The 16,877-nt window shown below is 44.5% G+C and overlaps 2 protein-coding genes across 3 annotated transcripts in view; one reads left to right on the forward strand and one right to left on the reverse strand.

The window, feature by feature from the left end:
- Positions 1-9,844: 9,844 nt before the first annotated feature.
- Positions 9,845-12,678, forward strand: LOC139379477 (mitotic spindle assembly checkpoint protein MAD2A-like). Its single transcript, XM_071122294.1, has 5 exons — positions 9,845-9,994; positions 10,279-10,425; positions 10,870-10,990; positions 11,093-11,196; positions 11,978-12,678. The coding sequence occupies exons 1-5, from the start codon at positions 9,931-9,933 to the stop codon at positions 12,148-12,150; spliced, it is 609 nt and encodes a 202-aa protein (XP_070978395.1). The 5' UTR covers positions 9,845-9,930; the 3' UTR covers positions 12,151-12,678.
- A 169-nt stretch (positions 12,679-12,847) lies between these two features.
- LOC139379086 (cGMP-specific 3',5'-cyclic phosphodiesterase-like) overlaps positions 12,848-16,877 on the reverse strand; it is a 76,736-nt gene continuing 72,706 nt past the window's right edge. Inside the window, exons 20-22 of one of the 2 annotated variants that reach the window (XM_071121883.1) lie at positions 15,665-15,739; positions 15,301-15,384; positions 12,848-14,949 (exon numbers count right to left, since the gene is read on the reverse strand). In XM_071121883.1, the coding sequence (XP_070977984.1) occupies positions 14,830-14,949; positions 15,301-15,384; positions 15,665-15,739 (279 nt within the window). In that variant the 3' untranslated portion in view covers positions 12,848-14,829. The remainder of the gene's footprint in view (positions 14,950-15,300; positions 15,385-15,664; positions 15,740-16,877) is intronic. The other variant, XM_071121885.1, reaches the window with a different exon arrangement.

A 16,877-nucleotide genomic window follows, 5' to 3' on the forward strand; every position in this document is an offset into this window, starting at 1 on the left:
AGAGAGGTCAGAGGAGAGAGGAGAGAGGTTAGAGGAGATAGGAGATATGTTACAGGAGAGAGGTTAGAGGAGATAGGAGAGAGGAGAGAGGTTAGAGGAGATAATTGAAAGGAAGAAAGGGTAGAGCAGTGAAGGAGAGGAGATGAAGGAGAAAAGAGTGAGGAGAAAAGAGTGAGGAGAAAAGAAAAGATGAGGCGACAAGAGAGCGGCAGAGTTAGGAGTCAGTAGGAGTAAACAGAAAGAGTTAGTAACAAACCTCACCCACATGGGAGCTATCTGTCAACTATCCTCCACCCTCTCTCTACCCCCCCCCCCCCCACATTCTCTCCTCAACCCAAGAACCACTCTAGGACAGAACTCTGCCAAGTACCGAGCCACTCAGAGTGTAAAGTGAGTGCTTGGCACATCCAACCAGCCAAGGACTGGATTACTGCATGAGAAAACTATGTGAGTTGCTGCCTGCATAATGACCACCAGGGCAGGCAGCATACACACAGACGCTGCTCTTTACAATGATGTATCCTGCAGAAACTGTGGGAGCCCCTGGCCTTGACCTCGCCAAAATAAAGGAGCCGTAACAGTGTTGTGTGTACATGGTGTTACCACGTCGTAAATTTTAACCTTTCCTGCTGTGTGCTGGCCTGTGTGACGTCGCCGCGCCGTGCAGCTCGACAGTGACACACACTGCTGAGGTTGTCATCGGTTGTCTTACTTGACTGGAATGGTGTGAAGATGTGGCTTTGTTCACTCAGTTTGCTGTCTCCTCCCACAGTTGTCGTTTTTCTCTCCTCCCCGATCTCTTTTCCCATCTGCTTGTCCCACATCCTTCTCCTTTATCTCGATCTTATTCCCACTCATTTTTCTATTTCTTTCTTTCAATGGTGGGTTCAAGTCCATTGTGATGGAACGGTTTCCACCCCTTACTCAACACCACTGACCCCGGTAGCACTTCCTGTTTGTGACTCATATCAACTCACAGAGGTCAAAGTTCATACCACTGGACAGATGTCACAGTAAACCTAACCTGTAAACCAGACTCTACCTCTCACTTCCTTTCCCTCTCTCCCTCTTCCTCTTTCTCTCTCCCTCCTTCTGTCTCTCTCACACTCTCTACCTCTTTCTCCCTCCATCTCTCTCCCTCTTTCTCTCTATCCCTCTTTCTCTCTCTCTCTCCCTCCCCCTCTCTCCCTCTCTCTGTTGCCCTCTCCCCCTCCCCATCTCTCTCGCTCTCCCCCTCCCTCTCTCTCTCGCTCTCCCCATCTCTCTTTCTCTCTCCCTCTCTCCCATATCTCTCTCCCCCTCCCTCCCTCTCCCCCCCCCCCCTCTCGCCCTCTCGCTCCCCCCCCCCCCCCCCCCCTCTCTCTCTCTCCCGCCATATACGGTTCCTACCAGTAAAATGTAAAATCGCCGCTCTCCCAGGTTTCCTGGGAGATGGATGCAGCCTGGGCATCGGTGCCCATGGAGGTACCTGCCCTCTGGGGAGGAATCCATTTTCAACTCCCCTCCTTTCTCCTCTCATTCCCCGTTCTCCCTGGGAGCCTCAGAGCCACACATAGGACCTCTTGTGTCACTCAAATACAGGGGCTGCTGTGCTAGCTCAAACAGTGCTGACTGAGGGGAGAACTGAAGAGGTAGGGAAAATGAGAGACTGAGAAAGAGAGTGAAAGAGAGAGAAATATATTACATAGAAGAGAGAAAGAAAGAATACCTAAGGAGAGGAAAACAGCTGAAATGCAGAGAGAGAGAGAGAGAGACAGAGAGAGGGAGAGAGAGAAAAACAGTCCCTCCCTCCTTCTCTGGAGTGGCGCGTGGCGGAGGGTCATCACAAGATTCCAACCTCACACAAAGGAAGCCCACTATGGCCCACTTGGTCTATTTTTAGCTGCACCAGTGCATTCTGGTCCAGGTGGAGGTGTATTAAGTAAGCTGGCTGAGCTCAGGCTGTAATCAGTGGGCCTCAGCTTTCACACACACACACACACACACACACACACGCTCTGACACTAGATGAATGAGCACTGTTTTTAGCCAAGCACACTGACTCTCTTTCACCATACATAAACCCTGTTGAAAAGAGCTTTTTTACCTCAACTGGAGGCCTCTCTCATTGGATAGTATACACGGCAAAGGTACGCTACTACCGTAAAGATAACACAGGTCTGTGAGTGTGTGTGTGTTAGTATGAGTGTGTGTGTGTGTGTGTGTTAGTATGAGTGTGTGTGTGTGTGTGTGTGTGTTAGTATGAGTGTGTGTGTGTGTGTGTGTTAGTATGAGTGTGTGTGTGTGTGTGTGTGTGTTAGTATGAGTGTGTGTGTGTGTGTGTGTGTGTGTGTGTTAGTATGAGTGTGTGTTAGTATGAGTGTGTGTGTGAGTTAGTATGTGTGTGTGTTAGTATGAGTGTGTGTGTGTTAGTATGAGTGTGTGTGTGAGTTAGTATGAGTGTGTGTTAGTATGAGTGTGTGTGTGTTAGTATGAGTGTGTGTGTTAGTATGAGTGTGTGTGTGTTAGTATGAGTGTGTGAGTGTTAGTATGAGTGAGTGTGTGTGTTAGTATGAGTGTGTGTTATTATGAGTGTGTGTGTTAGTATGAGTGTGAGTGTGTGTGTGAGTTAGTATGAGTGTGAGTGTGTGTGTTAGTATGAGTGTGAGTGTGTGTGTGAGTTAGTATGAGTGTGTGAGTGTTAGTATGAGTGTGTGTGTGTGTGTGTTAGTATGAGTGTGAGTGTGTGTGTGTTAGTATGAGTGTGAGTGTGTGAGTGAGTTAGTATGAGTGTGTGAGTGTTAGTATGAGTGTGTGTGTGTGTGTGTGTTAGTATGAGTGTATGAGTGTGTGTGTGTTAGTATGAGTGTGTGAGTTAGTATGAGTGTGTGTTAGTATGAGTGTATGAGTGTGTGAGTGTTAGTATGAATGTGTGTGTGTTAGTATGAGTGTGTGAGTGTGTGTGTTAGTATGAGTGTGTGAGTGTGTGTGTGTTAGTATGAGTGTGTGAGTGTTAGTATGAGTGTGTGAGTGTGTGTGTGTTAGTATGAGTGTGTGTGTGTTAGTATGAGTGTGTGAGTGTGTGTGTGTGTTAGTATGAGTGTGTGTGTGTTAGTATGAGTGTGTGAGTGTGTGTGTGTGTTAGTATGAGTGTGTGTGTGTGTGTGTGTTAGTATGAGTGTGAGTGTGTGTGTGTTAGTATGAGTGTGAGTGTGTGTGTGAGTTAGTATGAGTGTGTGAGTGTGTGTGTGTTAGTATGAGTGTGTGAGTGTGTGAGTGTTAGTATGAGTGTGTGTGTGTGTTAGTATGAGTGTATGAGTGTGTGTGTGTTAGTATGAGTGTATGAGTGTGTGTGTGTGTATGAGTGTGTGTTAGTATGAGTGTGTGAGTGTTAGTATGAGTGTGTGAGTGTGTGTGTGTTAGTATGAGTGTGTGTTAGTGTGTGTGTGTGTGTGGCCGGCCCCTGAGCATGATGGATCTGAGTGTCTCTGATGTGTCTGACAGACTGAGCTGATGCTAAACAAGTAAAAATACATTATAATGTATATAAACACCATCTCATACAGTGGTCTCCTGAACAGTATTATGTCATTCCTTTACCAGTAGGAACTATGTCTGGAGTTGGACACATAAACTTCTCCAGTACATATGTATATAAATATGTGTTTGTCATGAGTTGTCAACAGATTCATGGGCTCAGCATCTGGCTAACCGACCATACAGATCGGGAATTATGGGAAATGGGCCCCGGCTGGAGGAAAGCTTTCTGGTGATAAGGCTGAGGGAGAGAGGGAGAGGGAGAAATAGAAAGAGAAAGAGAGAGAGAGAGAGAAAGAGAGAGAGAAAGAGAGAGAGATGCTGGATCTTAAACACCACTATAACCCCTTGGCAGGTCTATAAACCCATTGCTTCATGGTTACCAACAGCCGCCATCTCCTTCCACAACAGAGACAGTGGGTTTCAGCGGCTGTGAACTATGGAAAAAAATGTGCTCGAGTGTCTCTATAAACCCGGCAGGCCTCTCCACAGCAGAGCTTCAGATAGACAGTGAGCCATGGCCAGCTGCCCTCTGACTGGTCCTGTATGACAACACACAGCTGTGCCGCGGTGCACGGTGACAGAAAGGCGAGGTCGAGACATAGCATGGCCTGGCCAAGGAGACGGTCTGGAACCATCGGCTGCAAGTGGAGGGATGGAGTATCAGTGTGGGACGGAGCCTGAGTAGACAGTGGAGAGAAAGGCTTCGTTTGAAAAGGAGAGACCTTATATGACATTAACAGTCCGCCACTGGATCGTATGTAGTGACCATTAATCAGAGGACACACAAACAGGGCTATTGGCCTGGCAAACATCCTGTGTATGTGTGTGTGTGTGTGTGTTAAACTCCAGTTGTTGCTAGGGAACACAGGCAAAGTGCCAGGACGGTAAGTGTACAAGTCCATCACTAAAGTGAGTTACCTCTCTCTGTCTCTCTCACCCTCCATCTCCTTCTCTATCTCTCTCTAACTTCCTCCATCTCTCTCTCACTCCCTCCATCTCTCTCTGTCTCTCACTCCCTCCCTCCATCTCTCTCTCTGTCTCTCTCTGTCTCTTTCACCCTCCATCTCCTTCTCTATCTCACTTCCTCCATCTCTCTCTCTCTCTCTCTCCCTCCATATCTCTCTCACTGCCTCCATCTCTCTCTCACTGCCTCCATCTCTCTCTCTCACTCCCTCCATCTCTCTCTCACTCCCTCCATCTCTCTCTGCCTCCATCTCTCTCTCTCTCTCCCTCCATCTCTCTCACTCACTCCCTCTCTCTCTCTCACTCCCTCCATCTCTCTCTGCCTCCATCTCTCTCTCTCTCTCCCTCCATCTCTCTCACTCCCTCCATCTCTCTCTCACTCCCTCCATCTCTGGAATTTGCTACAAACACTTGACGGCATATACAGTAAACAAAAATATAAACGCAACATGCAACTATTTCAAAGATTTTACTGAGTTACAGTTCATAGAAGGATATCTATCAATTGAAACAAATTCATTAGGCCTTAATCTATGGATTTCACATGACTGTTGGTCACTCCTTTGCATAGAGTAGATCAGACTGTTGATTGTGGCCTGTGGAATGTTGTCCCAGTACTCTACAATGGCTGTGCGAAGTTGCCGGATATTGGAACACGTTGTTGTAGACATCGATCCAGAGCATCCCAAACATGCTCAATGGGGGACATGTCTGGTGAGTATGCAGGTCATGGAAGAACTGGGACATTTTCTGCTTTCAGGAATTGTGTACAGATCCTTGCGACATGGGGTTGTGCATTATCATGCTGAAACATGAGGTGATGGAGGTGGATGAATGGCATTACAATGGGCCTCAGGATCTCGGCAGTTTTTCTATGCATTCAAATCAATAAAACACATTTTTTTAAATAACATTTTATTTAGCCTTTATTGAACTATTTAACAGTTGCCCACTGAAGTCGGTTACGACGTCAAACTGCAGTCAGACCAAGACCATGGTGAGGATTTTCTTTTTTCAGGATGACGAGACGTGCTTCCCTGAGACGGTTTCTGACAGTTTGTGCAGAAATGATTTGGTTGTGCAAACCCACAGTTTCATCAGCTGTCCGGGTGGCTGGTCTCAGACGATCCCGCAGGTGAAGAAGCCGGATGTGGAGGTCCTGGGCTTGCGTGATTATACGTGGTTTGCAGTTGGGAGGCCTATTGGACATACTGTCAAATTCTCTAAAACAACGTTTGAGGCAGCTTATGGTAGAGAAATGAAAGTTCAATTATCTGGCAACCGCTCTAGTAGACATACCTGTAGTCAGCATGCCAGTTGCACGCTCCCTCAAAACTTGAGACATCTGTAGCAAATTTTAGAGTGTCTTTTTATTGTCCCCAGCTTCTTGATATGCCATACCTGTCAGGTGGATGGATTACAGTTGAAGTCAGAAGTTTACATACACCTTAGCCAAATACATTTAAAGTCAGTTTTTCACAATTCCTGACATTTAATCCTAGTAAAAATACCCTGTCTTAGGTCAGTTAGATCACCACTTTATTTTAAGAATGTGAAATGTCAGAATAATAGTAGAGTGATTTATTTCAGCTTTTATTTCTTTCATCACATTCCCAGTGGGTCAGACGTTTACATACATTCAATTAGTATTTGGTAGCATTGCCTTTAAATAGTTTAACATGGGTCAATTCTTTCATTCTTTCATCACATTCGGGTAGCCTTCCACAAGCTTCCCACAATAAGTTGGGTGAATTTTGGGCCATTCCTCCTGACAGAGCTGGTGTAACTGAGTCAGGTTTGTAGGCCTCCTTGCTCGCACACGCTTTTTCAGTTCTGCCCACACATTTTCTATAGGATTGAGGTCAGGGCTTTGTGATGGCCACTCCAATACCTTGACTTTGTTGACCTTAAGCCATTTTGCCACAACTTTGAAGTATGCTTGGGGTCATTGTCCATTTGGAAGACCCATTTGCGACCAAGCTTTAACTTCCTGACTGATGTCTTGAGATGTTGCTTCAATATATCTACATAATTGTCAATCCTCATGATGCCATCTATTTTGTGACGTGCACCAGTCCTTCCTGCAGCAAAGTACCCCCCCCAACATGATGCTGACACCCCAGTGCTTCACGGTTGGGAAGGTGTTCTTCGGCTTGCAAGCCTCCCCCTTTTTCTTCCAAACATAATGATTGTCATTTTGGCCAAACAGTTCTATTTTTGTTTCATCAGACCAGAGAACATTTCTCCAAAAAGTATGATCTTTGTCCCCATGTGCAGTTGCAAACCGTAGTCTGGCTTTTTTATGGCGGTTTTGGAGCAGTGGCTTCTTCCTTGCTGAGCGGCCTTTCAGGTTATGTCGATCTCGGACTTGTTTTACTGTGGATTTAGATACTTCTGTACCTGTTTCCTCCAGCATCTTCACAAGGTCCTTTGCTGTTGTTCTGGGATTGATTTGCACTTTTCGCAATAAAGTACATTCATCTCTAGGAGACAGAATGCGTCTCCTTCCTGAGCGGTATGGCGGCTGCGTGGTGCCATGGTGTTTATACTTGCATACTATTTATTGTTTGTAAAGATGAACGTGGTACCTTCAGGCATTTGGAAAATGCTCCCAAGGATGAGCCAGTCATACGGAGGTCTACAATTTTTTTTCTGAGGTCTTGGCTGATTTCTTTTGATTTTCCCATGATGGCAAGCAAAGAGGCACTGAGTTTGAAGGTAGGCCTTGAAATACATCCACAGGTACGCCTTCCAATTGGCTCAAATGATGTCAATTAGAAGCTTCTAAAGCCATGACATCATTTTCTGGAATTTTCCAAGCTGTTTAAAGGTACAGTCAACTTGTGTTGTATGTAAACATCTGACCCACTGGAATTGTGATACAGTGAATTATAAGTTAAATAATCTGTCTGTAAACAATGGTTGGAAAAAAGACTTGTGTTATGCAGAAAGTAGAAGTCCTAACCGACTTTCCAAAACTATAGTTTGTTAACCAGAAATTTGTGGAGTGGTTGAAAAACAAGTTTTAATGACTCCAACCTAATTCTATTTAAACTTCCGACTTCAACTGTATGTTGGCAAATGAGAAATGCTCACTAACAGGAATGTAAACAAATTTGTGCACAAAATTTGAGAGAAATAAGCTTTTTGTGCACATTAAACATTTCTGGGATCTTTTATTTCAGCTCAACATGGAACCAACATTTCATATTTATATTTCTGTTCAGTGTAGTATTAAATTAATAATACTGACTTCTAGAACATTTGCATGTAAATGCTTGCATGTGAAAGGTGAGTAATTATACTTGAATTATGTTGATATAATGCTATGTTTCTGCGTGTGAGAACATGAGTGTGCAGTGATATTTCTACAACGATAAAATGTTAGTAATTTAGGCCTGGTGGTAGGCTATACGCTATAGGAACATTCACTTAACACACGTAAGCCATTTCAAAGACTTGCTGACACCAAAAACAAGAGAAGCAAAGGGCAACTCTTTACACTTTTTTTTGTGAAATAGTATAACTCTTGAGAGGGTCAGCAACCACAGTCTCTCCTGTGAAATGTAACAGTGGTGCTGAGGTCCTTGGAGAAATCTATTGAACAGTTAGACTGATAACATGACAGCCATTTGGTTGGTTATTCAGTGGTTCAGGATTGGAACTTGAGCACCACTTGGTCAAGACTGTTGTTAAAGCCCAGAGAGACGACCACCGATCGCGTTTGTTTGTTACCGACAATGGAAAGGTTTCCAATATTTGCTCATTTAAAGCAGAGACCGTCCAGAATAATACAGAACTGTGAGAAGGACTTTGTTGCATTGCAGGTCTGTTGAGAAAACAACTCTATTTACTAGTGTAGTTTCAAAATGGCAGACTTCTTAGTATAGGGCCAGGTGCTTTTCGTGACCAAATGACCGGGCCAGTTGATGGGCTTTGTGTTCTATTCCCTTGTATTGACATTCAAAGAAAGTTCATAACAGTTGAAAAGGGTGACGAATGAGAACATCAAGCCTGCGCTAGAGGAAAGACATGTGGTAATGGCCAATGTGTGAATACTGTGCAACAGGTGACTTCACTGTTAGGCTTACAGCCTGTATAGGTTTCCTACAGTACTGTTGGCAGGAAAGAGCAAGTGCTTTCCATAGACAACAGCAGGAGTGGCACCACTTGCAGGTGTGACATTATTCCTCAACAGTGTCGTGAAATCTGGCAGATGATATAGTTATCGCTGGAAAAATGTATGACTGTTGCACATATGGTTTTTCACTTGACGGCGTCTTGTAGCTAATATCTAAAGTTTAAAAAACTAAACTGAAAGAGGTGCTCAAAAGCATGCAGCTGAGACCAGGGTAAAGGGATCCTTTCAGAAAATAACAGTAGCAGCATTATTATCCCTCAGAAGAAAGTCATATCTTTTTCCCAAGGGGCCTATATTTGTAGATCAGGGATTGGACAACTTGAGGGAGGGGGCCACAAAAAAAAAACTGAACTCATCGTGAGGGTCCGCATGGGTCTGCGTACCCACATCCATACAAAATAACATTTCAAAAATTGCTGCAATTCTGCACATTTGGCCACAGGGCCTGGAGAAACTGTTGCTGTTTTAAACAAGATTGCAGTAATTCTACACAATTTGGCCACAGGGCCTGGAGAAACTGTTGCTGTTTTAAACAAGATTGCAGTAATTCTACACAATTTGGCCACAGGGCCTGGAGAAACTGTTGCTGTTTTAAAACAAGATTTAAGTAATTCTACACAGTTTGACCACTGGGCAGAGAGAAATATTAGCAGTTTAACAGCTCATTTCCTGCAATTCTACACATTTTGCCATAGGGTGGATAACTGATGATCAATGGGCCCCACCCTGGTCGGTAATTCCACCATGCTTACTACAAGTTTAGATAGCTGTCCGCTAGACTAATTTACAAATTGAAAAAAAAATTGACTGACATGGGCTAATTGAGTGACTGCAGATGCAAAAACAAATTTCGAAATTGCACCTTGTGTATTTTATTATTCTAACACTCAACAGTACGTTTTGAATTGGTCTGCAGGCCTACAAAAAGGGGGGCCGCCAGTGACCCATCCCTGCTGTAGATAACACTGTTGTAATAGAGTATGAACAATATTAGAAAGCGTAGGACGGTTGAGTATGTAAGATTAGAAAAGCTTGTACTTATCGTAACATACTATGCTGTCTGGAGACTACTTTTATAATAGAATCCTTAAGAATGATCAGCAGATTGTAAATCTCCAGGTCTGGCACAACACCGCCCTCTGGCGTCAGAGACGCAACATTGCGGGGTATTAAACCGGATCGGCGGGTTACGCATGCGCGGAAGTTCAACGACCTGCACATTTCAAATCTTGGCGGCGGGTAGAAAAATACATCTGACCGAGAAGAAAATACAATAAAACAAAAGGATATAACTCAAACGTGCAAAGATGACGAGCACACTGAAAGGCATTACCCTGAAAGGCAGCGCTGAGCTTGTGGCCGAGTTTTTCTGTAAGTATTTCACCGACTTTTGCTTTATTTTCGCCTGATCAAAAAGGAAAGGCATGCAAACTTGAACATGGCGATGGTTTTCTCTGCGGAAGCTAGCCATCTAACGTTTACAACCATCGCATCCGTATTTTCCATGACGATAAGTATATGTATGTCCTTACATGTGAGTTTGCTATGCTAATATATCCATGCGTGTGTAATTGTGCCCTTTCATGCATTATTGAGACAACAATATTGTTACTAGTTAACTAGCTAACCACCTAACGTTATGTCTGTCCCTGCAGCATTCGGGATCAACAGCATCCTGTACCAGCGAGGACTCTACCCACCGGAGACGTTCTCCCGAGTCGCCCAGTATGACATGAGCCTTCAACTCACCACTGACACCAAGCTGAAGAACTACCTGACCAACGTTGTGTCACAGCTCAAAGGTGCAGTATGAAATAAACTCAGTTGAATGTTATGCACATGCGCAGAACGTTCTAATAAATGGGGGGCAGAGGTCAACACTGACAGACACTTTATAGCAGGACGATCTAACCTTTGCTCCAGTCACTTGTGTGGCTATTAACCCTATGTTATTTCTCACAAGGTCAAATGAGGTGTCATATTTCACAACTTACTGTGTTGATTTTCTCAATTTTGATCAATGTTTTCGTTCCCTCAGAGATGCCATGCTCTGTGTTGCAGAGTGGCTGTTTGACTGACTTGTGTCTCTGTGTTGCAGAGTGGCTGTTTGACTGACTTGTGTCTCTGTGTTGCAGAGTGGCTGTTTGACTGACTTGTGTCTCTGTGTTGCAGAGTGGCTGTTTGACTGACTTGTGTCTCTGTGTTGCAGAGTGGCTGTTTGACTGACTTGTATCTCTGTGTTGCAGAGTGGCTGTTTGACTGCACAGTGCAGAAGCTAGTCCTTGTAATCACATGTCTGGAGACTAGTGAGGTGCTGGAACGTTGGCAGTTTGACATTGAGTGTGACAAGAGTGCCAAGGAGATCAGGTACGGTAGGATACTTCAGCAGCAGTGGTACCTGACCACCACAAACACACGTGGTGTTTGTGTGTCTCTTCTGATCACACCTTTGTGTGTCTCTTCTCTCAGCGCTCCCAGGGAGAAGTCCATCAAGTCCATCCAGGATGAGATTCGCTCAGTCATCAGACAGATCACCGCCACTGTCACCTTCCTACCCCTGCTGGAGACTGCCTGTGAGTAGTGTGTGTGTGAGAACCAGTGTTTCCATTGGCAGTTAAGGGCCTGCTTTTGGCCAATAAAAAAGCAAACACAAAAGCCAACAAATAAGCACATTTCTGGACACTTTGTTGCCAAGCAAATATCCTGATGAAAATAAAAAACATTTTATAAATCAGTTTTGCCGTGCAGAGAGGTTGGTTCAGGTTGTCTTTCAATCAAATAAGCTCTCTACTCTCCCTGCCTGTCTGTCTGGAGCTTGCCTTAGCAACTTGCAACATTCTATCAATTTGTACCTGACCGCAAATTGCGTTCGTGACAGACAGTTGTTTACACGTGTGTTCCGGTATTTTATGACGTTTTGCTAGATTCATCTCCCTAAAAGATAATTTGCAGATGCCATATGTCTCCACCCAGGAGGATTATTTAGATAAAGCAATCTTCCTCAAGTAGTTACCTTTTTTATTTAATAAAAACAAATCAAGCTAGTTAGTTTTACTAGCTACTGTACCAAGGATGGAGGCATCTACAAGTGGGAAAATAAATATTCTGTCCTAAACACTGAAACTAAGGATATTGACAAGCCAGATGGAGGGAGATGTGCAAGAAGCTAATGTTCACTTGGAAGGCTCATTCCTCTCTTCATCAGTGTTTATGGGCACATAAAGGGACTGCATTAACTGGATTTCTATTTTATCTTCTAAAATCTGGTCGGACGTTTGACTGGCAAGAATTTTGCTTAAAAGAAAAGTTCCTAATGCGCCTTGATAACCCCTGAATTTTGACCCCTCTTCCCAGGTGCCTTTGACCTCCTCGTTTACACCGACAAGGACCTAGAGGTGCCCGACAAATGGGAGGAGTCAGGCCCCCAGATCATCGACCAATCGGAGGAGGTTCGTCTGCGTTCCTTCACCACCTCCATCCACAAGGTCAACAGCATGGTGGCCTACAAGAGGGCCGACTCAGCCTAGAGCCTTGACCTCTAACCTGCCGCCCCCTGTACATAGTTATCGCTCAATGCCACATCTTTCCTGCTGAATACAAAAAGGAACGTTGGAGATTGACTACAATCGATCTACAAATCATAATCCATAGTAATTTAGGATCCAATGTGATTTGTAGGTCAGCCAGTCTGCAGTCGCCGACTGCCATCTCAAACGCGCACAATGGCTATGATAAAAAATCTATACTACGCTTACCCTTTCCTACCTCCGCCTCTCATCTCTCTCCCTGTATATCTAAAGTCCTTCATACTGATTATTCTGTCGTGTCATTTTCTCTGTGTATTGGAGAGGCCTTGTTCTTCCTGGCTCACTGCTTTGATGTAAATATATTGCCTGTCAATGGTCACCGATCTCTTTTGGTCCAATGCATTTACTTCTTTCTGAACTTTACCTTGTGATCTATCCAGTACTGAGCCTCGCTGTTTTAGAAGCTAGTGTTTTGTGTGTTGTATTTTTAAGAAATGATCCTACAATATATAAACGTTTCCATTTGATCATCAAGTCCGTGTTTTACCACTGCGGTGGACCAGACGGTGGCGACGTAACCCGGGTTTCAGTCCCGGGTGGATATCCGCCATCTATCTCTACATGTAAAATGAATGGTTATTTAGACCAGTGTGACGTTATATCCAAAGTTTGCACAGATGACCGAGCAGAAAGAAAAGAAGCAGTATCCTTTTAATGGGATGTACCATTCAACTTGTCTCACAGTGTTCATCAGTCAATGGGGGGGGGGGGGCAGAAGTCTAATCTATTTCTATAGGAGAAACCCTTTCTGAATGTCATCACCTCAGTCTCCACTAACAATCTACTGTGGCTGTTCATAGTCATCTTTATTGGTGCCGTGCCTTCACATGCAACACACAGGTCTATCATTGGTGGAGAAGCAACACATGATCTGTTTTGACCAATCAGACACCAAAGCACAGGGACAAGTATACAGTTACGGAGACTTCTTTAAGTACACAATACAACCACAGGAACCACATACATCTGCAAGGAGAAAAGTGCTTCAGTTCGGACAAGGTTAAGTCCAATTTTAGTTTCACGTGAATGACAGTGATACAGTCCACATGTCTGTACGTGACAACTACTATAGTATATTATGTGTGAATTTAAGAGGTTTGAAAAATGGAAAAAGTCATTTTCTTACAGAAAGGTAGTGAGTGGGTGGTTTAGCAGTCCTGTATTGGAAAGAATATAAAAACGAATGAATCCCCTTTTACATTTTCCATGAGAAAGAGTATTGTTTTGTATGAAATGCAAATGACCTTAAGGTGCAAATATATTTTAGGCTTCGGGGGTCAAGTGCTCCTTTCAACTCTAAAGACGCCCCGGCCTTACACATTAAACATGTTTAAGAAGGGAACATCAGAAAGGGAGCTGGTCCATTATGGGGGGGGGGGTCAGGGAGCTGGTCCATTATGAGGGACTATGGGGGGGGGGTCAGGGAGCTGGTCCATTATAAGGGACTATGGGGGGGGGGGGGGGGGTCAGGGAGCTGGTCCATTATGAGGGACTACGGGGGGGGGGGTCAGGGAGCTGGTCCATTATGAGGGCCTACGGGGTGGGGTCAGGGAGCTGGTCCATTATGAGGGACTACGGGGGGGGGGGGGGGTCAGGGAGCTGGTCCATTATGAGGGCCTACGGGGTGGGGTCAGGGAGCTGGTCCATTATGAGGGACTACGGGTGGGGTCATCTGTGCATCAGAGGAGGCTGGTGGGAGGAGCTACAGGAGGACGGACTTGTTGTAATGGCTGGAATCCCACCAGCCTCTGCTGTACATACAAAACAGGTTATTTTGGAAATGTGAATCACACCTATCATATCACAGGATGGCAGTGGAATCTTCTAGAACACACGTCAAGTCTTTGGCTCTTTTACAATTGACAAAATTGAAAAAATAACACAATGTGTAAAAATATGCGGGTGAATGGATGGTCCAGGAAAGTTGTCACAACAGAGACATGTGTGTTCTCAACATGAAACCTGACCTTACAGTATAGAAAAGGAATAAATATATAAAACAAATAAATATGAAATAGGTAAGACGAGTGATTGTTACATAAGATGAACGTTCTCTCAAAACCTTTGTGTTGTGAGTGTGTGGTGTGTGAGTTTGCGCTGCTATTACTAACAAGCTTATGATTGTGGTGCTTTATGGTGGGTAAAAGTAAGTTGTATCTATACCGTTACATTCATTCCATTCCAGCCATCGCAATGAGCTAAGACCTGGGTTCAAATAGTATTTCTAATCTTTCATTGAGCTGCTTGGTACAACGGAACCAATGCAATAGTCTCAAAAGTACAAATCCTGCCCGACCATCTGGTACTCCAGACGGGCTCAAAATATTTGAGAGATTTCAAATAAGATTTGAACCCAGGTCTGTCTTTTCTCTGGTGGCATATTGATCCCTTGGTGCTCAGTAGGCCGATAGTAGCCACAGGCACGCGCCACACACACACCTTCAGTGTTCTTCCTCCGACTGTGAGAGATATAATATAGTGACTCCTCCTTCATGTAGCAAGTCGACTTTGTGCACAGAAAAGAAAAGAAAGACTGGTAATAAATATAGCTTAGTGTTGATGTTGTCTTCTCAGGGTGGTGGAGCGATAGTGGGGATGGAGGAGAGACGTTGAACAGGTCTACACAACTCCGTTGAAGAAGGCTTTGTCGCCCTGTTCAGCCAGAATCTTCCAATTCTGTCTGTTCTTCTGGCAGCCCTCGAGTAGTGGGGAACAGGACTCAGACATACTGGCCAGGGTCTGATGTACAGATAGACAGACAGACAAACAGAGAGAGCGAGCGAGAGAGACAGACAGACAGAGAGAGCGAGCGAGAGAGAGAGACAGACCAGCGAGAAAGTGAATGAGAGAATGACAGAATGAGAGAGTACCTTGTGTCAATGTCATACATTAACATGAAAAATAATTACTCAATTTAGCAGACGTTCTTATCCAGAGCGACTTAGTAGTGAGTGCAGACATTTTCATCGGACCCACAACCCTAGCGTTACAAGTGCCATGCTCTACACGGGACTATACATGCTATATGGCCAATAAAATGATCCCTAAACATGACTAATAAAGACCAATCAAATCGTGTCATAGCTTCACCTCATACAGCTGTGTGCAGATGGCATCAATGAACGACACCTGCATGCTCGGAATCTTATCCTGCTTGTCCCGATTCATCAGATCCTACAAAATAAAAACATCTTTACAAAACCTAGTTGAGTCCAAATGTAATTTGCTCCCACATTGACATCTGGCTTTGCTCGTCAACTAGTAAAAACCTGGCTTGGCACAAAGCCAACATGTGCACATGCCAAGATATTCAAATCAGAATCTTGGAGCCTTGTAAGTAAATTTGACGAAACCCTGGTTTCCAATGGCAATGGATCGACTGCATCAGTGTAATAGTATAATAGTACATACCAGAAGACAGCAACGATGGCAGGGAACAAGAAGACGTGCTTACTGTTGGCTCAATGTTGAGTTCTTCTCTCTCCTTGTCCCCTTGCTCAAAGAACTCTGTAGCCACCAACTTGGCTATCTGTAAGAGAAGATGGAGAGAGACCAGACAGAAAGAAAGGGAGCTTTTTAAAGGGCCTCCAAGTGGTATGTTGTTTCAATTGGGGGTAAAGGACACATCGGATTAGTAACCTGGTAGTCTGGACAGCCACAAAGTCTGGTCTGTTAGACTCTAACTCTATGATTGTATCTGAGTAAATACTTTAGCCAATCTGTTGTCCAGGGTTTTTAAACATTCGTGTCATTTGCAGGTATCTAGGAATTAGAACGGCTGTGTTTCAATGAAGGTGATATGACCAGGGGGTTTCAGGTTGGATAGACAGCCTCCTGTTGTGTGAAGACAAAGATACACATATCCACGGCCAATTGTATCAGACACCCTGCAATAGCACTCAGTATCCTACAAAGTGTTCCCTGACGTTTGTAGCATGGGAATAATGCAGGAGAGAAATAGTGAAAGAGAGAAAGAGAGTTCTGCTAACTGAGCAGCAACCGTACTGCGTTGATGGACTCTTTCTCTTTACAAAGGATAAATGAAGATTGACTACAGCCTCAGGTTCCCAATCAAGGAAGTGTGTGTGTGTGTGGTAGCCATCTGCAGAACACTGATTGGAGCTGTGTAATTAAGCCTAGAGAGCCGGAGGGGGGGTTCAGGGAGAGGAGGAGAGAAAGGGGGAGAAGGAGAGAGGAGGAGAAGAGACATTTATGTACATTTCAGCTTGGCTGATGTAGTATCCACTCTAATAATAAGATCTAGCTTCACCAGCTCTGTCAGTTCTGTATGTATTATGTGAGGACCTGAGGAGAGGATCGGTCTAGAACAGGTTTCTGGGTCTAGAACTGAGTCTGGGTCTAGAGCTGAGTCTGGGTTTAGAACAGGTTTCTGGGTCTAGAGCTGAGTCTGGGTTTAGAACAGGTTTCTGGGTCTAGAGCTGAGTCTGGGTTTAGAACAGGTTTCTGGGTCTAGAGCTGAGTCTGGGTTTAGAACAGGTTTCTGGGTCTAGAACTGAGTCTGGGTTTAGAACAGGTTTCTGGGTCTAGAGCTGAGTCTGGGTCTAGAACAGGATTCTGGGTCTAGAGCTGATATGGGTCTAGAGCTGAGTCTGGGTCTAGAACAGGTTTCTGGGTCTAGAGCTGAGTCTGGGTCTAGAGCTGAGTCT

The sequence above is a fragment of the Oncorhynchus clarkii genome, chromosome 21 (genome assembly GCF_045791955.1).
Source record: "Oncorhynchus clarkii lewisi isolate Uvic-CL-2024 chromosome 21, UVic_Ocla_1.0, whole genome shotgun sequence".
In the NCBI taxonomy this organism is placed as follows: Eukaryota; Metazoa; Chordata; class Actinopteri; order Salmoniformes; family Salmonidae; genus Oncorhynchus; species Oncorhynchus clarkii.